Below are 26761 nucleotides of genomic sequence, written 5' to 3'. Positions count from 1 at the left end.
TAATGTATGTACCAAGTTTGAACGAAATCCATCCAGAAATGGGCCATTCCAGTTTATATCTGCACCCCCCCTGTTGATGAGCTTGTGTGTTTACTTCATACAGGGTATAATTTCCATGGGTGTATGAGTCATACAAAGTTTTATTTCCAAATCACCATTCACCATACAGTAATGGAAATCCAAAACTATAGTTCCTACTTATGGTGTTGATGAGTTCCATTGTGCCACCATACAGAGTAGGATTTCCAAATATAACTCTCATCATATGGTAGTTTACCAAGTTCAAAATTTTATATTTGATAATGGAAATCCAAACTAGTCCTGATTCACGGTGTTGATGAGCTCATTCGTGCCACCATCCTTATCTAATTTCAGTAATAACGATTTCATACTGGCCCAATTTTTTTACCATATACAGTCAGAATTCCAAGTTTTTTTAGTCATACTGTTGGAAATCCAACCTCATCAACCGGTATGTGGCGAGATAAACTAGACCATATTTTATTTAGTAGCCATAACTGGCTGGATTTCCAGGAATTTTTTTTCCATACTCGTCTGGATTTTCAGATTCTGCACACACACGGATGCATGCACACACACACACACGCATGGACGCACAAGGGTCAAAACACAAGTGCCTGTTTCCGAACGGGAATTAATAAGTAATTGCATTATGTAGTTCATGTGAGTCCTCAAATTTAAAAAATATATATGAAGTTTTAACTTAATCTCCCAGAGAATATCAGCAATACTGCTCTAAAACTGCAACAAAATGGCAACCAGTCTGTCAATCTAACAAACAAAGTAACATGCATTAAGGTCCTATAAAGTTTAATATACATATGATTTTGATGAAAATTCACATTTAAAACAACCGCAATTCGGCCATCTTAAATGGATAACCAAATGAATAAATATGCAATAATGTGTTTATAAAATTTGAACATGATCGGTCTAGACAAGTTGAAAATATAGCTTCAGAAATGTGTTCACAAAAACATAATGGCAACCAGTCAGCCATTTTGAATCTGAACTGAAAAGGGTCCCATAGTATCCAAAGTTTGTATTCAAAGAATTTTCAACATTGAAATGACTGCCATTCAGCCATCTTGAATTTAATTGTCAAATGAATGCATGTGCATATATATGACATGATGTATAACTAAAGTTAGAAAATGTTTGGTCAGGGAATGTCTGAGATGCTGCCCTGAAACAAGTCGACTGTTTTGAATCCAGTCTGAAAAATAAAAGGTTGTATTATGTTCAATGTATGTAACAATTTTGAACAAAGTCTGTCTATACACGACCAAGATTGAGTTTCGGAATGACAATATGATACATTAGTTTTTAAGAAAGATGTCGGATCATGTTGGACCCCCCCCCCCCCAAATTTATTTATAAATAACCGAACAGGACAAAAATATATTTTATCAGTTTATACTAAATATAACTAGACCCAACATGTTCACAGAATACACATTTAATTGTCTGGCTGGCTGGATGGATATTGATTTAACCAGTGGGTATGTTAAGATTATACATGCACCGGTATGTGCTTTCCTCTGAAACTGAAAGCAACTTAATTTTACTCGTACACATGTCAATTTCAACTACAAATTTCTGATAATGATCTACTAACCTTAAACTTGCTGATAATTTGGTTAATTAGCGGAATAAATTCTTGAATATCTTTTGCAGTGCAGGAACTTTTAAGTAAATTTTCCACTGCAATTGGGATATAAGGTAGCACATCCCCTTCAAGACAGACTATCATGCGATGTAAATACTGTCGTACTGCAGAATGTACTATCTGCCTCTGATAAGGAGTGTTCATTGCAAGCAGAAATACTTGTAAGGCTTCTATATAACATACATCACATCCACATTGTGTCATAGTCTGCTGGCTATGAAATGCTTTACTTGTACGACTGAAATCACAAATTAAATAGATAGATTTTGTGAAACTTAAAACAGTTTAAATAAATACGTAGATACATTTTTGAAACATTTGGTTTTATTGCCTCAATATCAATTATCATAGTCATAAATTCGAATAGGAAATACATGTACATGTATGACTGCAGTTCCATGGACCTTTAATAGTTAAATGGGAAATTATTGATGTACAGGCTGAGCACCGTCAGCCAATGAGATGTGGTCATATACTCTATATTAAAACTAATTAATAATAAGGTAACAAATTTAATGTTTCATAGATTATTAAATGTGTTAAATGTTAGTAAGACATTTTATAACAAGTACTCATTCACAAAACTTCGGAATCCTTGCACAATGATGGAAAGTATTTTGACATTTTATTTTGTAAATTGAGACAAAAGTTGATTCTATTAGCATTTTATTATTGCTATTACATGGTACAGGCTTGCTTCCATAGTTATTATTAAGGTATAGATGCAGGTTCGTGGGCACTTGAGAGGTAAATTGCTTTTTTTTTGCTTTTTATTATCTAAACAGTCTTGGCAAAAGACTGTTAAAATTTTGCGGTTATTGTAATCATAGTTATTGTAATCACATGGTTGATGTGACATCAAGCCCTTAGAATGCCAATATATTCACAGTAACAGTTGGTTTGCACCATAGAATAATTTTATTTCAAATTTCATTTCATAAATTTCCGATGACTCAATCCTGAATGGAACCTATACGACTCAATCCTGTATGAAACATGTACAACTCAATCCTGTATGAAACATGTACGACTCAATCTGTATGAAACATGTACGACTCAATCTGTATGAAACATGTACGACTCAATCTGTATGAAACATGTACGACTCAATCCTGAATGGAACCCATACGACTCAATCCTAAATGGAACTTATACGACTCAATCCTAAATGAATCCTATCTGACTCAATCCTAAATGAAACCTATACGACTCAATCCTAAATGAAACCTATACGACTCAATCCTAAATGAAACCTATACGACTCAATCCTAAATGAAACCTATACGACTCAATCCTAAATGAAACCTATACGACTCAATCCTAAATGAAACCTATACGACTCAATCCTGAATGGAACCTATACGACTCAATCCTGAATGGAACCTATACGACTCAATCCTGAATGGAACCTATACGACTCAATCCTGAATGGAACCTATACGACTCAATCCTGAATGGAACCTATACGACTCAATCCTGAATGGAACCTATACGACTCAATCCTGAATGGAACCTATACGACTCAATCCTGAATGGAACCCATACGACTCAATCCTGAATGGAACCCATACGACTCAATCCTGAATGGAACCCATACGACTCAATCCTAAATGGAACCCATACGACTCAATCCTGAATGGAACCTATACGACTCGATCCTAAATGAGTCCTATACGACTCGATCCTAAATGAGTCTTATAGGACTCGATCCTAAATGAGTCCTACACGACTCGATCCTAAATGAGTCCTACACGACTCGATCCTAAATGAGTCCTACACGACTCGATCCTAAATGAATCCTACACGACTCGATCCTAAATGAATCCTACACGACTCGATCCTAAATGAATCCTACACGACTCGATCCTAAATGAATCCTACACGACTCGATCCTAAATGAATCCTACACGACTCGATCCTAAATGAATCCTACACGACTCGATCCTAAATGAATCCTACACGACTCGATCCTAAATGAATCCTACACGACTCGATCCTAAATGAATCCTACACGACTCGATCCTAAATGAATCCTACACGACTCGATCCTAAATGAATCCTACACGACTCGATCCTAAATGAATCCTACACGACTCGATCCTAAATGAATCCTACACGACTCGATCCTAAATGAATCCTACACGACTCGATCGAATTCATTCATGCATGCATTTAAAGAGGGGCACCCCTTCCAGTTAAGATTAATTTCACAACAAATTTACTTTCTGGATGAAAATAACAATGGATAACAAAAGATAGATTAACATTGTAAACAACATAAACAATAGTGTCCCTTTGGTGCAATCCATGGGATTGAGCGGTTCTCCTTTAAGAGGTACAGCTGGAATCTGAAGTCACTGCTTCAGAATAAGTTTACAAGGACTCAAAAGTGACATACCTGGCAAATGATATACACTGACTCACAATCTCAGCATACACCAGTTGCTGTGCCTCGTCACACTCTGCACAAAGTTTCGTTAACATTGTGTTGAATTTTTGAATCAATGGAGAAAGCAGTGTCTTCATCTGTAGCTGTTTTTTCTGTTGATAATCAGAAATTACATGAAATTGCTGAAATCATAACACTCTCAGATGATAGTAAATGTATTGCAAACTGAATCAGCATAATTAAAGGTCACTAATGAGATCTCTGCTATATACTTACCTCAGGTGGGAACTGACTAGCCACAATGAGCACACCAGCTGACTCATAAATAAACAATTTGTCATCATTGGATAGCAACATAGAATGACCATTATCCTGCAAGAAGAAGTTTCAGAAATTTAGCGCAATGCCTTCAGAGCTGACAAATAAATGAACAAATGTGTTCCAGAACTTGTGTCATATTCACAAAATTTATAAATAAATTATGTTCTCTGTGTTTGGTGATAGTGGCCGACTTCATCAGTGTATGAATAACAAGCCATGCATGACACAGTCCCCGGTGGTTATCAAATTTTGGATATATAGTTTTGTTTATAGTAAGGCGAGACTTTTTTTTATTCCTTGTTTTGGGAGTTTTTATAAGGAAATTTTTTTGAGGAGGGAGGATAAAAAATAAAATTAATTCTTTTTTTCCATTAAATTTGTGTGATTCTCAAAGAATTGTAAGGGAGATCATTGATCAGAGAGAAGAAATGAAATAAAATTTTATTCCATGTATAACCTTGTTTCTCATCTGCGCGAGACTTCGGTATTTTGATCATGATACTCCCACGAAAATGCAATTTGGATTTGTTATGCGTCGGGCGGTAAATAAATTGAAGATAAAAAATTTTCTAGCATTTTTTTGCGCTTACAAGTCAACGGGCGCGAGAAATTACGCTGAAATAAAATTATATTTTTATTTCATTTTTGGCTCATGTTCATTCGGTGGGTTCACAAAACAAGGGATAATAAAAGTCTGGCCTAATATAGCTGAAATATATACATGTCAGGAATATGATTATGATGATTGATATATGAACATTTAAATGACTGACATTTGTATCTGATCGTCAAACGAGTATTGAGAGATATTGCTCTGGAAAAGCATTAATTAAAACAAAATCAGCCATTTTGAATACATGTATAATGAATATATAAAATTTGAACATAGTCAGTCAAAACATGTCGGAGATACAGCTCCAGAAGCCCATTCATTGAAACAAAATGGCCACTAGTCAGCCATTCTGAATCTGATCTGAAAAAAATAAAATAACGTGGCATCAGGAACCTGTAATGTCTAATGTTTGAACAAAATCCATCCATAAATGCCAGCAATGCTTGATTTTTTAGCACAAAAATGGCCACCATTCGGCCATATTTAATAGGATTGTCAAACCAATATATCTGTATATCTATGACATGATGTATAATGAATATTTAAAATTTGAACATAATCAGTCACAGCAAGTCAGAGAACCTTATTCATTAAAACAAAATGACTGCCAGTTAGCCATTTTAAATCTTATCTGAAAAACAAAATGATGTGCATCAAGGTCTCATAATGTCAAATGTATATACCAAGTTTGAACAAAATCCATCTGTAAACAGATGAGAAATGCTTGATTTTGATGATTTTTAGAACAAAAATGGCCACCATTCAGCCATCTTGAAACAAATTGATGTGCATATGTATAATATCATGTATGATATGTGTGAAGTTTAATTGTGATTGGTCCAGGCATTTCTAAGATACAAGCCATGCATGGCACAGTTCCTGCTAGTTATCAAATTTTAGATATATAGTTTTGTTTATAGTAATATACAATGTAGTTGGAACATAAACATGTCAGATTTGGATCCAGAAGCTGATGCTTATGAGTTTTTAACGTTAAAATTTTGACATTCAGTCATCTTATACCTGATTATCAAACGAGTACTTATTGAGAGATATTGCTCTGGACTAGCATTAAATAAAACCAAATAGCCATTGTCGGCCATTTTGAATCGGATAGTCAAACCAATACACCTGTATATCTATGACATGGTGTATAATGAATATTTAAAATTTGAACATAATCAGTCACAGCAAGTCAGAGCACCTTATTCATTAAAACAAAATGGCCACCAGTTAGCCATTTTGACTTCGATCTGAAATACGAAATGAAGTTTGAACAAATTCAGTCATAAAAGACCAAGATCTGATGATTTTTTTCAGCACAAAAATGGCCACCATTCGGCCATTTTGAATCAGAACATCAAACCAATATATCTGTATATCTATGACATGATGTATAATAAATGTACAAAATTTGAACATAATTTCAAAGCATGTCAGTGATAAGGCACTAAAACCACATTCATTAAAACAAAATGGCTACCGGTTGGCCATTTTGAATCCGATCTGAAAAACAAAATGATGTGCATCAAGGTCTTATAATGTCAAATGTATGTACCATGTTTGAAGAAAATCTATCTTTAAACAGCCAAGATCCTGTTTCAGAATGCCAGAAATGCTGGATTTTGATGATTTTTCAGCACAAAAATGGGCGTCATTTGACCATCCTGAATCAGATTGTTTAACAAATTGTGTGCATATGTATAATATTAAATATGATGTATGTGTGAAGTTTGAATGTAATCAGTCCAGGCATGTCTACGACACAGATGCATGCATGGATTCACGCACAATGGATGCACGAACAAAGAATGCACAGCCACAGCCACAGCAATGGACATTAAATTGAAAATATCACGAAATGAACGATCTGATAGAGGTCTGCCCTAGGTTTGTATCAAAGCAAATCAGACTTAGTTTTTAAGAAGAGTTTACGGACAATCACTCGTATGATAAGCTATGATAGCGGAGCTAAAAAGCTGCTTGCCTAGGTGATTTGTGATCAAGTCGACATCAAAATATACCCAATCTCACATTACACCACCACAACCCTATAATGAGATGATGTAATTTTAACAAACTAAATTTGATGGTAAATTGCATAAAGATTAAGGTAACAAGTTGTTTGGTCACAAACAGAAGTCCAGCTAAACGAAAAAAAAAATCCACTGAAGGCAGTTTGCAATCAAATTGCTTTTTTCATTAAAATAATGGCTGTAATATCTATGAAGTCAGAGCCAAGTAGCACTGGTATCAATACATACCCACATATCCTATTTTTACATTGTAAATTATGATGATCTGTAAATAATATTGTTACTAAAATGTATTTTCCTGGGCACTAAGCCAGACAAGTCATGTAGTATTTTTGAATATTGCACTAGATGATGTGTGGTTTGCTATAACATTTGCTATAATATATACAACTTACTGGTGGAGCTGCAACCATAAATGTGGCTAAGGTCTTTAAAATCTCATCCGTGTATGGGTGCAAATGTTGGCGTGTAGATTTCACAAATCTTGAAAAAAGATATGATGTCCTACTGCGAAGCATTGCATTGGGGTTTCGCATACCCCTCTCATCCAGGAATGCTGCAATCACTTCTGGGATATGTTGTGGTGTCAAGTTAAAGAATTTGTCATACCGAGCAAATGTTTCAAAAACCTACAAAGTATAGGAAATATTTGAAGTTAATTAACAATCAAAGAAAGCTTAAAAAGAACTCTCGTGTGCTTCAAAATTGCTTGTACTTGATATGTTGATGGAAAAGCTGAAAACTAATAATGCAAATCAGAAAATTAAAATGAACAAATTTGAGTATAAAATTAACAAGTGATGAATGGCACAGTCCCTGTTAGTTATCGAATTTATGATATATAGTTTTGTTTATAGTAATATAGCTGGAAAATAACCATGTCAGGAATAGGATTATGATGATTTTTTAACATTAAAATGATTCAACATTTGTATCTGATCGTCAAACAAGTACTTGTCCATATTGAGAATTATTGCTCTGGAACAGCATTCAAAATCAGCCATTTTGAATACATGTATTCATAACATGATGTATAACAAATATATAAAATTTAAATATAATCAGTCAAAGCATTTAAGAGATATGGCCTTAGAAGCCCAATCATTAAAACAAAATGGCCGCCAGTCAGCCATTTTGAATCCAATCTAAAAAATAAAATGACGCGCATCAGGAACCTGTAATGTCTAATGTATGTTATAAGTTTGAACAAAATTCATCCATAAATGCAAGAAATGCTTGATATTTGAGGATTTTTTTAGCACAAAAATGGCTACCAGTCGGCCATCTTGAATCAGATCGTGGCAATAGAACCACATTCATTAAAACAAAATGACCGCCAGTTTGCCATTTTAAATCTTATCTGAAAAACAAAATGATGTGCATCAAGGTCTCATAATGTCTAATGTATATACCAAGTTTGAACAAAATCCATCTGTAAACAGCCGAGAAATGCTTGATTTTGATGATTTTTAGCACAAAAATGGCCGCCATTCGACCATCTTGAATCAGATCGTGAAACAAATTGACGTGCATATGTATGATATCATGTATGATGTACGTGTAAAGTTTGATTGTGATTGGTCCAGGAATTTGAGATACACGGACGGACGCACGGACGGACGCACGCACGCACGCACGCACGCACGCACGCACGCACGCACGCACGCACGCACGCACGGACACATGGAGGTAAAAACATATCAAGTCCCCGTTTTCAGACTGATCATATTTGTATATTGTCCTTGAGCATCTATGTACAAAGTTTCATTGAAATGTGATTAGTACTTGAAATATTAGTGTGAAAATTGATTAATTATGCAAATTAGGAGATTAATATGCATAAATATATACCAACAACTAATTTTGGCTCTCTGCATAGATTAGTGTGGGGGGTATACAAACGTCAGACGTAGACTAAGTTCAATAAAATAAACTAACTACAGTTTATTTAACATCGAACACCGGAACACACTATCAGGATACAAACTGAAGAAATACATGACTTTAAGCAAGAATACTCTTCTTATATGTCTTAAAATCGAACATGAAAGAAGACACACAACGTCTAAAAAGCGCGGGAACTTCATATTATAAGTATATCTGAAGACCAAGTTACTATACAATGATTGGTTAATTCTGAAACAATACGTCATTGTGAATGGCTCTATAAATGCCATGATAACATATATAGGTTGTTTAATCTGCTGATAGTGGCAGAGAATCCGTCTGCGAGTATAAAAAGGAAGGTTGACTACAAGTTTACATTATAGTGACAATCACCATGTGGTACGAACGTGTGCTTAGTCATATGGAATTTCAGTGAAATAAGAACGATAATATTCTCCGACAATTAGATTCATTTAAAGGTGATAAAGATAAAGATATCAGTGAAAAAGCTGAAAATTAAATAATTATGCAAATTAGGTAATTAATATGCACAATTTTTACCCAAAAACTAACCAGGTCTCTGCATAGTCCTAGAGGACATGTATACAAATTTCAATGAAATGTGATGATTAGTACTTGACATATATGTGAAAATCCGAAAATTATCTAATTATGCAAATTAGGTAATTTACATGTACTGATATTACCCTAAAAACTACCAGTTCTGAGCAGTGTCCCATGACATCTAGGTACCAAGTTTCATTGAAATGTTTTGATTAGTAGTTGAGATATCAGTGGAAAAGCCGAAAATTTACTAATCAATATGCAGATTTTCACCCAAAATTAATCAAAACCTGGCATTAGTTCAGAGCATCTATGAACCAAGTTTCATCACAATCCAATGAGTGGTTCTTTAGATATCAGTGGAACAGTTAAGGAAAAGCTAAAAATTAGCTAATCATGCAAATTAGGTAATTAATATGCACAGATTTTTACTAAAACTAATCAATCTGCGCATAAGTTCAGAGCATCTATGTACCTTGTTTCATCAAAATTCAATGAGTGGTTTTTTAGATATCAGGGAACAGCTAAAAATTAGCTAATTATCTTGCAAATTAGGTAATTAATATGCATAGATTTTTACAAAAACCTAATCAAATCTGCGCATTGGCTCAGAGTATCATGTACCAAGTTTCGTCGAAATTTGATTAGTGGTTCTTGAAATAACGGTGGAACAAAAAAGTGACATACATACATTTCTGTTTTTTATTACTCTAGTTAAAATAGATACATATTTACAAAGGCTAAAAAACTCGCTATGCGAGGTGAACGGAAAGTAAAAATATATCGAGAAAAAAACGATTAACAGTTGAAGTCAGAATCGATTGAAATTAGTAAACGAATTAACAATAAAGTGTTTTCACATTTTATTGTTAATTCGTTTTACTGATTTTCACACTTTATTGTTTTTTCGTTTACTGATTTATTTCACATTTTATTGTTATTTCGTTTACTGATTTTCACATTTTATTGTTAATTCGCTTACTGATCTTCACATTTTATTGTTAATTCGTTTACTGATCTTCTCACTTTTATTGTTAATTCGTTTTACTGATATTTACACTTTATTTTTTATTTCGTTTACCGATTTATTTAACACATACATACATACATACACATACATACATGTACATGCATGCATACAGACAGGGTAGCTACGCACACTGGAGTCAAAAAATATTACACAATTACATGACAAATAAAACACAATATACTGTTTCATTCGTAATATCCTGAAATCATGAACATTTTCCTTGCAAAGAAAAATTAAATGAGTCACAGTACTGAATCAAAGAAAGCTTAGAAAGAACTCCTGTGTGCTGAAGGAATAGGGATCATGATGTAATATTCAGGAATACATGTATTTGAAAATGATAAACAAATTATGAATAACCTATTAAATAAGGAGCCACCAGTAGTCATCTACGCACATATACATCATATACCTACAATAAGCCTACTTAAAAATATGCATAAAAAGTCTACACAAAATTGAAACATTAAAAAAAAAACTGAAATAATTCATAAAACATTGGGGGGAAAATGAAATGCAACGAAAATAGTGAACAAAATAAACTGATAGGGCATTTAAAAATATTTTAGAAATTTAGTTAACACGGAAAACGTAAAGTAGCAAGAACAACTATGTAAATTTCTGACAAACAATCACAATCTAAATATCTAAAATTCAAACCACTATCTTAACATCAATATGTGTGTCAATAAATATTATATTCATTTATTTTCAGTTACGTAAATTAATAAGGAAGGCATCGCATTACTGCGTACAAATTGACACTATCTGGGGCACGTCGCACGCGATGAGTACCAACCAAAAATATACACAGGACATTTAAAGTGGCTCGAAACAAAACCTATTCGCTAATTTTCATTTTGAAAACATCTATGATGGCTTAAAACCCTGTACCCCGTCTCGCATGTTTTGTTTTTTTACCAGGCAGGAGACGCCAGTCAGCTAGGCGTTGCCCCAGTGGTTTCCACTGTGCATCCAGTAGTTAATGCCGACATCACGGTCTATACATTCCACATGAAGCATGGTATTCAGCTTAACCATATTTTCTTTTTTGCTCCATGGCTTAACTTAATAGGAACAGTAACTCGAGCAATAAATGTGCCTTCCGATTTGAGGGATATAGTGCCGTGTAATATTCAATGAAAAAAATAGTGAAACACGAGGCCCAAGCTGGGGGCCCACATAAGGTGTTGCAATAGTGTAAATATAACAAAGCCAGACACCGATTGTTTCCTTTGCTCGGTAAAATCAATGTACAGAATACTCGGATGAAACAACTAAAGTAAACTAGGATATATTAGAGCCAATGAATTTGTAATTTTCGACGAAAAGGGCCGGGAAAAATACCCCTCATAACAAATCACCGTCGATCGTAACAAATCACCGTGTTGAGGGGGGCGGTGAACAAATGAGACACCGTCAAATTGTTTTGGTAATCATCGCATGTCGATTCATTTCATTTGTACAGGGTACTCTGACACAAAAATAAGGTAAACCAGCCTACTTAGTGCTAATGATTTTGTGATTTCCCATACGAAGAACGTTCTCAGAAATAATCCGACATGCTGATCAGCACACCAACAATCGACACCAAAATTGATCACAGCTGTCACGGTAAATTCAGTATGTTTTACGAGTTTTTTTCTCTCCAAATCCCAACATATATTTACACATGCAGGCGAATTTTGTCAGCTCTGTGTAAATAGATATTTTTACTGGGAATGTGCCCCATTTTACGTACGAGAAGCCCTTACACAACGCAGTAGTCATCGACACACATTAACATCCCATACCTACTAATCGACTTGATAGCTTCGTAATTTGGGGAGGGTGGGGGTGAAAGAGCACCATGCAAGTTTCCAAATGTGTAAAGGAAAATAAAGGAAAAGTACAATACAATGTTGGTAAGCGATACAAAGGAAATATCTCCTTACGGCAGCGACTTGATACAACTACATTGATGCTGGAGGTCACCATTTTTGTTCTCGCGTTCAATAATACGGTGATAAATCAGGACTCACAAGTACAACGAATTTACACAACATTTTACCATGAAATTGAACCTACCAACCATTTTCATATCTTCAACACTGCCATGGTTTTGGCGAGGATGAATCTCACATTCATTATTTTCTTGACTGAGCTCACACAGGTTTCAATGTTCCGTGGCTTGAATGTAATTGTACACCACACGTGAATGTAAACTAGCTTGCACAGTAATTCGTTTCAGTCATTGAAGTTATACATTTGTTCAATTAATTACTTATTTATTTATACGATAATAAAAAATCATACATGTAATTTCTTAGACCTTTTCATAATGTAAACTGATACATGTCATCTCCCGGGCGTTTGCTTCGTTTTTGTACAACACACTGGAAATAACAAAATGGCTGACACCATCATAAATTGCTGGTCATAAAAAATAGAATACGCATGCGCAACATTATGCAAATTAGTCCACTCACCGAAGTTGTATTCATGCAATTAGGCAGAAAATTTTTTTTAAAAAAATTATAAAAAATACATAAAAAATGCTAAATTTTAATTAAAATGTAAAATAAAACAATGAATTGCAGCAGTCAATCATTAGTAACATTCTTACCAAGTTACATAAAAATCGTTTTAATGCTTCTTGAGTTATAACTGAAATAGCTTAAAATTCACACATTATTATGCAGATGAGCTCATTAATATGCATGGATGTCAACCAAAAACAAATCTGCACATTGCCCCAGACAAGCTATATACCAAGTTTCATTGAAATCCGAACATTGGTTCTTGAGATATCGATGGAACAGACTTATATTCAATGACTTGAATATAACTGGTATATTAAAATAGTGATGGGAAAAAAAAAACAAATGATTAGAATCTGAAAAAATAATGATGTGCACCTGTATCCTAATATGCATGATCATGATACAATGTTTGAATGTGAGCACCCAGTTTCTTTTTCGGGAAATTGTTCCAAACCATGTAAACGTTTACATTTCGAGATTTTAATCAAAGGAACATTTGTGACCAAAATTAAACAACAACATGACAGTAATCATAATTACATAAAAAAAATGTCAGGATTTATATGCATGTACTACCATTATGTTCTATGATGTGAATAAAGTGCTAGACAATTTAACATGCTCATGTCTTAAATGTGTGTATTTGCAAAATATAAAACCAAATGGTGATCTTATTGGTCATCGTGAATTTGATAGCAACACAGATCAACTTTCATTGATGTGCTAGAACACAATTGTTTATGAACTAAGTTGGACCTAATTGGACAGATTGAATTTGGAATATAAGCAGAAATGCGAAAAAAAAGATGTAAACTGCAGAACAAAAACAAAAATGGCTGCCAATCGTCTTGAATTGGATTGTAACACAAATTAAAGTTTAATTTAATTTGAAGTTTAGACTTAAATGGACAGTGAGAGATATAAGCAGAAATGTGCAAAAAAAGGATGAGGATTGCTGGTTTTCAAAATAAAACAAAATAAATTACTAGCCAGATCTGGAAAACACAAGAAAACTACACTAACACTTAATCACTTATACTGGTTTTCACTACCTAGCAGTATAAAGGTCTTCATTTTATTAACTTATTTCCACATCTAACAAATGTTTTATTTTAGGCAAGTTTTACCCCACATCTTGAAAATTTCACTTGCTAGTTACACCAAAATTGAACTTCCAAATTTTATTCCCAATATTTTCAGATATAAACTGTTATTGTAACTACAGGAAAGGTTACAAGAGTCAACAACGATAACAACAAAGAGGACAGACATTTGCCCCATCATGTTATGATGAACAGTACCAGTATCAGTGGGAAATTGACTAATTACTGTAAAATGACTAATATTCACTGGGTTTAAATTTCACTGATTTACCATTTCAGGCATATTCAGTGGGTTTTAAATTCACGGTTTCGTCATTTAGATAATGTGTTCTATGCTAAATTTTACATATTCACTGGGTTTTAATTTAGCGCATTTTCCAGTCAGCGAAATAAGCTAAATTAAAACCCAGTGAATAATTAACCCCTTTACAGTATAAAGTAAATTATGTATTAATATGCATAGATTTTAAACCATAACTAATCAGGTCTTTGTAATTTTCCCAGACCAAATGTTATAATTAGTTCTTGAGGTATTGTGGAAAGATCAAAAACTGGCTTATCCCCCCCCCCCCCCGGTAATTATTATGCATATTAGATAATTTATATTATGCTCAGACATTAATCTGTGCATTGCCCTAGAGCACCTATCAGATTTCATTGAAATGTGGTAATTACTGAGACATACATACATAAACACACACAAACACACAGACAAGTTAACAGCAAAGAATCCCATTTTGTGCTTCACTATTACAGGATTCGGCTGATACCCCGCCCTGGGCGATCTTATGGAGGATTCAATTTTTTTTATATAAAAATGTGGACCAAAAGATCGCCCGGGCGATGTTATGGCAGATATTATGAAGCCCGCCCTGGGCGATCTTATGGAGGATTCGATTTTTTTTTCCGCCCGGGCGATGTTATGGCAGATATCACGAAGCTCATCTATAATGTTTCGCGTTGTCAAAGTGTTTTAATACATTGGTGAGAGGTCGCATTTTAAGTGAACAAGAACATGCACTAAGAAGGAAAAGCAAGCCAAAGTCAAAACGGGGTGCATCATGAACATGACACAACACACGCTGCGATAACTGGGTGATCAGCGACATCATTTTGGGACGCAATTGAACTTCAAGTACTTTGTGAAACTTGCTGCGCGGCGATGCTGGCATCAAGTGTGTGTTGACCAAAGTTTGACCCCCAAGTCATGCACTGAACTGGCGCGTTACCTTAGCAACCTTTTTCTTTCTTTGTTCGATCTAGTAAAATTGTTATTATATCTGGCGGTACTGTAATAACACAACTTGTATGCAACTCTGTACTGGCTTTGAATATATCAATGTCATTTTACTTAGTGCACTGCTTTTCTAATTACGCAAATTCATTTACAATATTGTACCGGCTCTGAATATTTCAACTTTGTAATGTATTGCTTTCATGATAATTATGCAAACTCAAGTTATTTTTTACTATTGTGAGGGTATTGGGTCTGTGAATATTTGCATTCGTAATAATTACGCAAACATAAACATGGGCGCATTTAAATCATTAAAAAGGATAGTAGTCAGGTATCTACGAAAAATCAAGAAAATATTTTAAATACATGTGATTCATCAATGTTCCAATGGTGAATTATTTTATTCGAAATGAAGTGAACCTGTAATAAAAACCATACCATGTGTCAAGTTAAATTTTACTATAATATAATTAAACTCTGGGCAGCGCACTTCGATCGCATTATTCGCGTACATTTCGACTGAACTCTAATAACCACGCGTTTGAATTACGTGCGGCATTGGGCAATGACCTCCAGAGTTTACGCACTGGTATTTAAATTTGGGCCACCCAACTTGACGTAAATCAATATAGTTACTTGTCATTTGTTCAAAAAATCTTTCAACTCTCGCAAATACCATGAATGCAAAGAGTTAACTGGGGGTTGCCTGAAAGGGAACGGTCTTTTTTTGGACAAAAAACATGTCAATACAAAATTATGTGTGCAAGGTTAGATTTATAGAACGTACATGACTGCTTAACTCTGTTTTTCAATAATCATGTCGCATGTGAAACGCAGGAGACATTTTAGTTCGCTCATTTCTTGTTTACTGATCTTGAACTTTTTCTCTGGAATGCGATACAGACAAAAATTAAACATTACTGATACCTACCATTGTTAAATCAACCAAGAGACTCGAATCAGGAGGAAGTCTTGGCTATTTTAAACTTCGTAAATAGCATTCTTTTCAAGTGTAGACTTTATTCGAGTGTAATAAACGTAAGTGAAATGTATTAACGAGTCATAATACGCAACAACAGTTCGTATACAGCATTGGATTCATTGGAGTTTTATGGTTTTCGACTTCACAGTGAATTATTTTTAGCGTCATATTTGAAATAGCGCGCTTGATGCAAGATGTCGGACGGGAAAATTGGGGTCGGTAAAAATGTTTGTTGGTTCAGTCAGGCAATGTGTGAACCAAAACATCGCCCACTATTTGAAACATCGCCCATGGGCGGGGTTTAGGATGGGGGCGGGGTATCAGCTGAATCCGGTAGTAGAATTTATCACCATTTTGAGCACTAAAAACACTGGACTCCTTTGTTTTCCTAGTTACCCCTGATCTGATCTATTTACAGTGAACAGGAAGTATATTTCAATAAGCTGGCAACAAACTGAGGAGAGGGAATAAAGATTCTTACCTGCAAACCTACTGCAAAATGTGAATGTCCAACGACACCACTCCTTACAAGCTATAAACAAATAAATCAACATGTCATTGACATGCAATAAGTGATCTCACAGTTGAAATAGCTCTGCTATCTTTACAGACTTACTTCTCAAAATTAAGTTGATAATGTTCTGTAATTGTTGCCATGGTAATTGTTTTCATCTGGCTTCAAATCTTAGAGTCAAACAAGGTACCCACATACCAAGTATCAAAGCCATTGAAGCAGAACATGACATGATGAATAATAAGCATGTTTTGTTTCGTTTTGGTTCCAGAATAGTTTTGATAAATTTTTAGCTTTAGAAATATATATGTTTTTGTCAGTTTCAATGGATAACAATTCAGGTTGCACTGTAGTATCTGTTGACATTTAGGATGTCAGCTAATCACATTATGAACTGTTGTTTTCTTGATCAAATAGCAATGATATGTATACATCTAACATTAACACAAAACCATTCACTAATAAATTGCTTGTGATTATAAAATCTGGTATAAATGCCAACCCATACAATAGAAGTAAATACTTACAGTTGACATCATCTCCTTCATGGCAATAACTTTAGGAGAATCACCCATGAAATGATTACTCTGATTAGCAGGGATGGCTTCACCGAGATTATAAAGGAATCGCACAGCAAGCTCTACTTTTGTAAATACTAATGTTTCCCATTGTCTGCATTAAAGCGAAAAGGTCAATAAAATCATTGTGTACAGTCAATGGCAGAACAGGGCAAATTCAATGGCAGAACAGGGCAAAGTCAATGGCAGAACAGGGCAAAGTCAATGGCAGAACAGGGCAAAGTCAATGTGCCATCACGTGCACAGTCAATGGCATGGTGGTGCAAAGTTGATGTGGCATCACGGTGCACAGTCTATGGCATCATGGCATCACAGGGCAAAGTTGATGTGGCATTACGAGCACAGTCAATGGCATCACAATGCACAGTCAATGGCATCATGGAGCACAGTCAATGGCATCATGGAGCACAGTCAATGGCATCACGGTGCACAGTCGATGTGGCATTTCGGTGCACAGTCAATGGCCTCACGGTGCACAGTCAATGTGGCATCACGGTGGCCTCACGATGCACAGTCAATGTGGCATCACGGTGGCCTCACGATGCACAGTCAATGTGGCATCACGGTGGCATCACTGTGCACAGTCAATGTGGCATCACGGTGGCATCACTGTGCACAGTCAATGTGGCATCACGGTTGCATCACGGTGCACAGTCAATGGCATCACGGTGCACAGTCAATGGCATCACGGTGCACAGTCAATGGCATCACTGTGCACAGTCAATGGCATCACTGTGCACAGTCAATGGCATCACTGTGCACAGTCAATGGCATCACTGTGCACAGTCAATGGCATCACTGTGCACAGTCAATGGCATCACTGTGCACAGTCAATGGCATCACTGTGCACAGTCAATGGCATGGTGAAAAGTCAATGAGAATTGTGCATAAAATAAAGCAGTGGCTTTGACATTGGTCAAAATAAATAAAGTGTCTGCTCAGTGAAATGTCCAATCAAAGAAAGCTTAGAAAGAACTCCCGTGTGCTGAGAGTATTGAAGACACATTAAAAATTAATTCAAAATTACTTGTACATGAGATATTGATAGAAAAGCTGAAAACTAATTATGTACATCAGGTAACTAATATGAACAGAACAGAACAAAAAAATTATGAATTATTATGCTAATTAGAGAATTAATATGAACAAATTTTAACCCAAAATTAATCAGGCCTGTCTATTGTCCTAGAGCATTTATGTACCAAATTTTATTCAAATGTGATGATCAGTAATTGAGATATCAGTGTTAATTAATTATGTTAATTAGGAGATTAATAAGCATAAATATTTACCAAAAACTAATTGGGTTTCTGCATAGTTCTCTTTAAAAGTTTCATTAAAATCTAATTTGTGGTTCTTTATATATCAGTGGAACATTATGCAAATTAGGTAATTAATATCCAATTAAAACTAATTAGGTCTCTGCATAATCCTAGAAGATCTATGTAGCAAGTCACATTGAAATATGATGATTACTACTTGATATATCAAAAGCTGAAAATTAATTAATTATGCAAATTAGATAATTAATATGTACTCATATTACCCTAAAAACTATCAGGTCTGTGCAGTGTCCTATGACATCTATGTACCAAGTTTCATTGAAATGTGACAATTACTACTTGAAATATCAAAAGCTGAAAATTAATTAATTATGCTAATTAGGTAATTAATATCTACTGATATTACCCTAAAAACTTTCAGGTCTGTGCAGTGTCCTATGACATCTATGTACCAAGTTTTATTGAAATGTGATGATTAGTACTTGAGATATCAGTGGAAAAGCCGAAAATTGATTAATCATTATGCAAATTAGGTAATTAATATTGCACAGATTTTTACCCAAAACTAATCAAATCTGCGCATTAGTTTGGAGCATCTGTGTGCCAAGTTTCATCAAAATCCAATGAGTGGTTCTTTAGATATCAGTGGAACAGTCATGAAACAGCCAAAAATCAGCTAATTATCATGCAAATTAGGTAATTAATATGCATGGATTTTTACCAAAACCTAATCAAATCTGCGCATTGGCCCAGAGCATCTATGCACCAAGTTTCATCAAAAACTGATGTATGGTTCTTGAGATATCAGTGGAACAGACGGACACACATACACACACACACACACACACACATACACGCATACACACATACAGACACACTAACTGCAAAGACTCCCTTTTTGTGCTTCGCACACGGGAGTCAAAAACACCTCCTGTTATGTGAATATGTTACTAGATTATTTTTGTAATCATTTTTCAATTCCACTCACCAACAAACCCCACTCGGTAAGATATGTTAGTGATCACTTTTTGGGATACTGACCGTGAATAGATGTGAAGTATAATGCTGCAAGAATATAGCAAACTAGTCAGCAAGTTTGATGTACAAAACAATGAGGTACTGACCATATCAAATTTGTATGGCTATATTTTGAATGGTATGTAACAAACTGAGGTTAGAAAGAAGTAACTTACCCTAATGTTGTCATGACAACTTGATGGACAGTCGCCAAGACAAGACGATTATCTAACTGTGCAAGGTTATCAAGTAAAACCTTTAGCTGTTTTCTATATTCCATGAACATCACTTCATCCTCTCCTTCTCTTTCAAAATTGTAAGATTCATCGTATTCAAATTTTTTGATGATTACAAGGATAATATTCTGCAGTTGGGTTTTGTGCAGCTGACTACCATTATCAATCTGTGGATAGAGGACTGTATCAGGTATAGAGAGGATATCTACTGAATGAATACACAGCAATATAAATACACACACAATGTGAGTAACTGTATCAGGTACAGAGAGGATATCTACTGAATGAATACACAGCAATATAAATACACTCACAATGTGAGTAACTGTATCAGGTATAGAGAGGATATCTACTGAGTGTATACACAGCAATATAAATACACACACAATGTGAGTAACTGTATCAGGTATAGAGAGGATATCTACTGAATGAATACACAGCAATATAAATACACACACAATGTGAGTAACTGTATCAGGTACAGAGAGGATATCTACTGAGCGTATACACAGCAATATAAATACACACACAATGTGAGTAACTGTATCAGGTATAGAGAGGATATCTACTGAATGAATACACAGCAATATAAATACACACACAAATGTGAGTAACTATCAGGTATAGAGAGGATATCTACTGAGTGTATACACAGCAATATAAATACACACACAATGTGAGTAACTGTATCAGGTATAGAGAGGATATCTACTGAGTGTATACACAGCAATATAAATACACACACAATGTGAGTAACTGTATCAGGTACAGAGAGGATATCTACTGAGTGTATACACAGCAATATAAATACACACACAATGTGAGTAACTGTATCAGGTACAGAGAGGATATCTACTGAGTGTATACACAGCAATATAAATACACACACAATGTGAGTAACTGTATCAGGTATAGAGAGGATATCTACTGAGTGTATACACAGCAATATAAATACACACACAATGTGAGTAACTGTATCAGGTACAGAGAGGATATCTACTGAGTGTATACACAGCAATATAAATACACACACAATGTGAGTAACTGTATCAGGTATAGAGAGGATATCTACTGAATGAATACACAGCAATATAAATACACACACAATGTGAGTAACTGTATCAGGTATAGAGAGGATATCTACTGAATGAATACACAGCAATATAAATACACACACAATGTGAGTAACTGTATCAGGTACAGAGAGGATATCTACTGAATGAATACACAGCAATATAAATACACACACAATGTGAGTAACTGTATCAGGTATAGAGAGGATATCTACTGAATGAATACACAGCAATATAAATACACACACAATGTGAGTAACTGTATCAGGTATAGAGAGGATATCTACTGAATGAATACACAGCAATATAAATACACACACAATGTGAGTAACTGTATCAGGTACAGAGAGGATATCTACTGAATGAATACACAGCAATATAAATACACATACAATGTGAGTAACTGTATCAGGTACAGAGAGGATATCTACTGAGTGTATACACAGCAATATAAATACACATACAATGTGAGTAACTGTATCAGGTATAGAGAGGATATCTACTGAGTGTATACACAGCAATATAAATACACACACAATGTGAGTAACTGTATCAGGTATAGAGAGGATATCTACTGAATGAATACACAGCAATATAAATACACACACAATGTGAGTAACTGTATCAGGTACAGAGAGGATATCTACTGAATGAATACACAGCAATATAAATACACACACAATGTGAGTAACTGTATCAGGTATAGAGAGGATATCTACTGAATGAATACACAGCAATATAAATACACACACAATGTGAGTAACTGTATCAGGTATAGAGAGGATATCTACTGAATGAATACACAGCAATATAAATACACACACAATGTGAGTAACTGTATCAGGTATAGAGAGGATATCTACTGAATGAATACACAGCAATATAAATACACACACAATGTGAGTAACTGTATCAGGTACAGAGAGGATATCTACTGAATGAATACACAGCAATATAAATACACACACAATGTGAGTAACTGTATCAGGTATAGAGAGGATATCTACTGAATGAATACACAGCAATATAAATACACACACAATGTGAGTAACTGTATCAGGTATAGAGAGGATATCTACTGAATGAATACACAGCAATATAAATACACACACAATGTGAGTAACTGTATCAGGTACAGAGAGGATATCTACTGAATGAATACACAGCAATATAAATACACATACAATGTGAGTAACTGTATCAGGTACAGAGAGGATATCTACTGAGTGTATACACAGCAATATAAATACACATACAATGTGAGTAACTGTATCAGGTATAGAGAGGATATCTACTGAGTGTATACACAGCAATATAAATACACACACAATGTGAGTAACTGTATCAGGTATAGAGAGGATATCTACTGAATGAATACACAGCAATATAAATACACACACAATGTGAGTAACTGTATCAGGTACAGAGAGGATATCTACTGAATGAATACACAGCAATATAAATACACACACAATGTGAGTAACTGTATCAGGTATAGAGAGGATATCTACTGAATGAATACACAGCAATATAAATACACACACAATGTGAGTAACTGTATCAGGTACAGAGAGGATATCTACTGAGTGTATACACAGCAATATAAATACACACACAATGTGAGTAACTGTATCAGGTATAGAGAGGATATCTACTGAATGAATACACAGCAATATAAATACACACACAATGTGAGTAACTGTATCAGGTATAGAGAGGATATCTACTGAATGAATACACAGCAATATAAATACACACACAATGTGAGTAACTGTATCAGGTACAGAGAGGATATCTACTGAGTGTATACACAGCAATATAAATACACATACAATGTGAGTAACTGTATCAGGTACACACAACCATACAAATTGCATGCAACTCACTTGTTTCAGGGTTGTGACATAATCATGAGCAAACTCAGTGACTGCCAGTGAAATATCATCATCTTCATCACCAAGAAAACGCAACATTAGCGACACTTTATTGTCAATAGCTTGGAATGTTTTCTCAGCATCTACCTCATTTCCTGATTTAAGTAATCTGGAAAGACAACAATAATATGAATGTGAGAATGTGTTATTAAAATAGCTACACCCTGGCATGGTGGCAGATTGCCTGCTGACTGTATATACAAGTCTGTGATGGCTATTCATGGAGGTGATGTATTAACACCACATCTTAGAAAACAAGAGACCTGACGGTCAAAATGGCTCTACCAAAGTTAACCCATCACTCTTTCAGCATATTTGAAATTTGCATCTGTAAAACATTCACTGCTATTTAAATAGTGATGTTGTTGTAAAAAGACATTTTCAATTTAATTTTGTTAAATCAGATTTACATAGGACCATGGACTAGTTCTACTCATAGTCATCACCATTTGTGTTCTTTAAGTTGAAATAATTTCATTTCCGGTGAAATAAATCATTTATCATCATTATTATTATTCTATTCAGTTTTTATAACATGCATGTCTTCTGCAAGTTTGAAACTGGCTGCCCACCTCTGTTTGTATGTTCGTATGTGGTTGTGAGGGAAATTGCATATCATTCTGGCTCCAGTCAGTATTTTTAACAAGCAGCCTGTCAGCTGTTAGCAATGCACATTTCAATTAAAGAACAGAAAATATTATTAGAAAATGAACTATATGTATAGTATCAAAGTAATCAGACCTGCCGTTTTCAGCAAAAAGTTAAATCATTATTTACCAAAATTTACAAAAATATTCATAAAAATTAGTGAATTGAAGATATCATTAGAAAATTAACAAATCTAAGAGAGGTCTATCTGAGGTACCTATAAGTATGACATAAAAGCAATAAGACTTGTGGTTTTCAACAAGGAGTTGAAAATATCACTTTTTAACAAAAATTACAAAAATATTCATAAAAATTAGAAAATTCAAGATATCATCATGAAATGAAATGAACAGATCTGAGAGAGGACCACATGTAGTACCTATATAAACAATATCAAAGCAATCTGACTTGTAGTTTTTTGAAGAAGTCGTAAATATCACTTTTAACCAAAAATAACAAAAATATCACCAAAATTAGAGAATTGAAGGAAACATCATAAAATAAACAAATCTAAGAGAGGTCTACCCCAAGGTACATATACACCAAGTATCAAAGCATTCAGGCTTGTTGTTTTCAAGAAGAAGTCAAAAAAGTTGATACGAATGCCGACGGACAATCACTCGTATGATAAGCTCCGCTTGACAAAGTCGCCAGTAGAGCTAAAAAAATTAAGAGGATTGATGTATTCACTATACAGAGGGAGAGAGGAAGAAAACTAAGAGGAAATATTTGTCCACTTACTTGTTCCAGCTAACTAATAAATTAGTTCCAACACCATTGATGAGTTTAGCAAGCTTTGCCACAAAATCTATGTCTTCATCCTAGAAAACAATTATAACAATGTTTGTTGCGAATCCAGAAATAAAATGAAACTGCATATATCATCAGAATCATGAAACTGGATTTGTGCATAAACCTTGTGTAAGGTATAGATGCCCTTCTTACCCAGACAGTCTTGGCTAGATAGTGTTAATAGTCTATAGCCAAGACTGTTTTGATAATAAAAAGAAGAAAAAAAATTTTTTTCACTCCTAAGTGCCCCTGAACCTGCATCTTTATCTTAAGTTCAAAATTAAATATGGCAAAAATTGACATACTGTTATATATTCTTATAGGAAATTACTGCTGATTTGGGGACACAACATTCCTAGATCAAAGTTAAACTGTAAATAGCTCCTGTGTGATCAGAGCAAGTATTACAAGTAGCCTGTTGGCTGAGATACCTCCGCTGTTAGCAATGCACATTTCAATTAAAGAACTGAAGATATCATTAGAAAATGAACAATATGTATAGTATCAAAGTAATGGGATTTGCTGTTTTCAACAAGAATTCAAAAATATCACTTTTTACCAAAAATGACAAAAATATTTATCACAAGTTCCCATTAGTTATTGAATTCAAGATATATAGTTTCGTTTATAGTAATAGGCTGGAATATAATCATGTCAGGAATATGATTATGATGATTGTTTAACATTTAAAAGATTGACATTTGTATCTAATCGTCAAACGAGTAATAAGAGATATTGCTCTGGATTATCATTAATTAAAACAAATTCAGCCATTTTGAATACATTTATAATGAATATATATATTTTAACATCAGTCACAGCAAGTCAGAGATATGGCACGAGAACCACATTCATTAAAACAAAATGACCGCCAGTCGGCCATTTTGAATCTTATCTGAAAAACAAAATGATGTGCATCAAGGTCCTATGATGTCTAATGTATATACCAAGTTTGAACAAAATCCATCTGTAAACAGCCGATTTTTAGAACAAAAATGGCCGCCATTCGGCCCTCTTGAATCGGATCGTGAAACAAATTGACGTGCCTATGTATAACATGATATATAATGTATGTTTGAAGTGTGATTGTGATTGGTCCAGGCATTTCTAAGATACAGGTCTGGACGCATGCACGCAAGGACGGACAGAAGCACGGACGCACAGAGGTCATAACGTAAGTCCTAGTTTTTGGACTGCCTCCGAACAAGGACTAAAAATTAGATAATTGAAGATATCATCACGAAATGAACAAATCTGAGGGAGGTTTACCCGAGGTACTTATATGTATAATATCAAAGCAATCAGACTTGCAATTTTAACAAGAAGTCGAAAAAATCACTTTTTACCAAAAATGACAAAAATATTCACCAAAATTAGAGAATCAAAGATATCTTCACAAAATGAACAAATCTGAGGGAGGACTTCCCAAGGTACTTGCACATCAAATTTGAAAACATTCAGTTTGAAATAGAACAGCAAAAAATGTATTGTTATGAATATATTGTTGTCCATGGAGGTAACTGGTTCATCGTTATTTTGTGTACAACAAGTACAGTCAGTTTTAGTGCCCATGTCACTGTCAGTTCATATTTTTTAAATTTGTAAAGTATGCCAGATTTCGGGTTATCAAAATATGACTTAGAAATTAACAAGTCATTGAAAATGACACAGTCCCCGTTAAATTTTTGAAAGTTCTCTTTGTGCTCGTCATATTAAAGCGGAGGATTTTCGCAAGCGTGTCCTTGAAACTTGAGTACCAAGTGGCGTATACAACAGATTGTTTATTTACATCAAAACATGTGTTCCGTGTAGTAGTAATATGGCCAAAAATAAAAACAGTCCTTATTCGGCCATCTTTGATCTGATTATGAAACACACTGATATGTATGATGTATGTGCCTAATACGAATGAAAATGGTACATAAATTGTGGAAATATAGCAGTAAGGCCAAAAAGTCAGATGGCTGTCAATTGGCCATCCTTGACCAGACTTTGAAACAAATTGTCATGGACATGCATCCTAACATGTATAAAGTACATGTATGCACGTACAGAGCACATCCAAGATACCGCATAAAAAAAACAAAAAAAACAAGATGCCTGACAGTCGACCATCTTTGATCCAATTGCGAAATAAATCGTCATGGACATGTATCCTAACATGTATAATCTATGTACCAAGTTTGAATGAAAACTGACAAAGCATATCCAAAATACAATATTTTCAAAAAACAAGATGGCTGCCAGTCGGCCATTTTGAATCAAATCGCTAAACCACTGCATGTGCACATGTCCCACATAAGGTACTAGAC

At 34.6% G+C, this 26761-nt stretch overlaps 1 protein-coding gene across 1 annotated transcript in view; it reads right to left on the bottom strand.

The window, feature by feature from the left end:
• The window catches only part of LOC102808140 (exportin-T-like), a 112216-nt gene that overhangs the window by 32724 nt on the left and 52731 nt on the right, over positions 1–26761 (bottom strand). The window contains exons 8-16 of the mRNA XM_085496674.1: positions 24399–24478; positions 22962–23118; positions 19943–20169; positions 17416–17560; positions 16856–16906; positions 7445–7678; positions 4356–4451; positions 4089–4231; positions 1640–1928 (exon numbers count right to left, since the gene is read on the bottom strand). Coding sequence (XP_085352800.1) covers positions 1640–1928; positions 4089–4231; positions 4356–4451; positions 7445–7678; positions 16856–16906; positions 17416–17560; positions 19943–20169; positions 22962–23118; positions 24399–24478 — 1422 coding nt within the window. The remainder of the gene's footprint in view (positions 1–1639; positions 1929–4088; positions 4232–4355; positions 4452–7444; positions 7679–16855; positions 16907–17415; positions 17561–19942; positions 20170–22961; positions 23119–24398; positions 24479–26761) is intronic.

Source organism: Saccoglossus kowalevskii, chromosome 3 (assembly GCF_978046115.1).
Source record: "Saccoglossus kowalevskii chromosome 3, keSacKowa6.1, whole genome shotgun sequence".
NCBI lineage: Eukaryota > Metazoa > Hemichordata > Enteropneusta > Harrimaniidae > Saccoglossus > Saccoglossus kowalevskii.
This window is presented reverse-complemented; position numbering and strand designations above follow the sequence as displayed.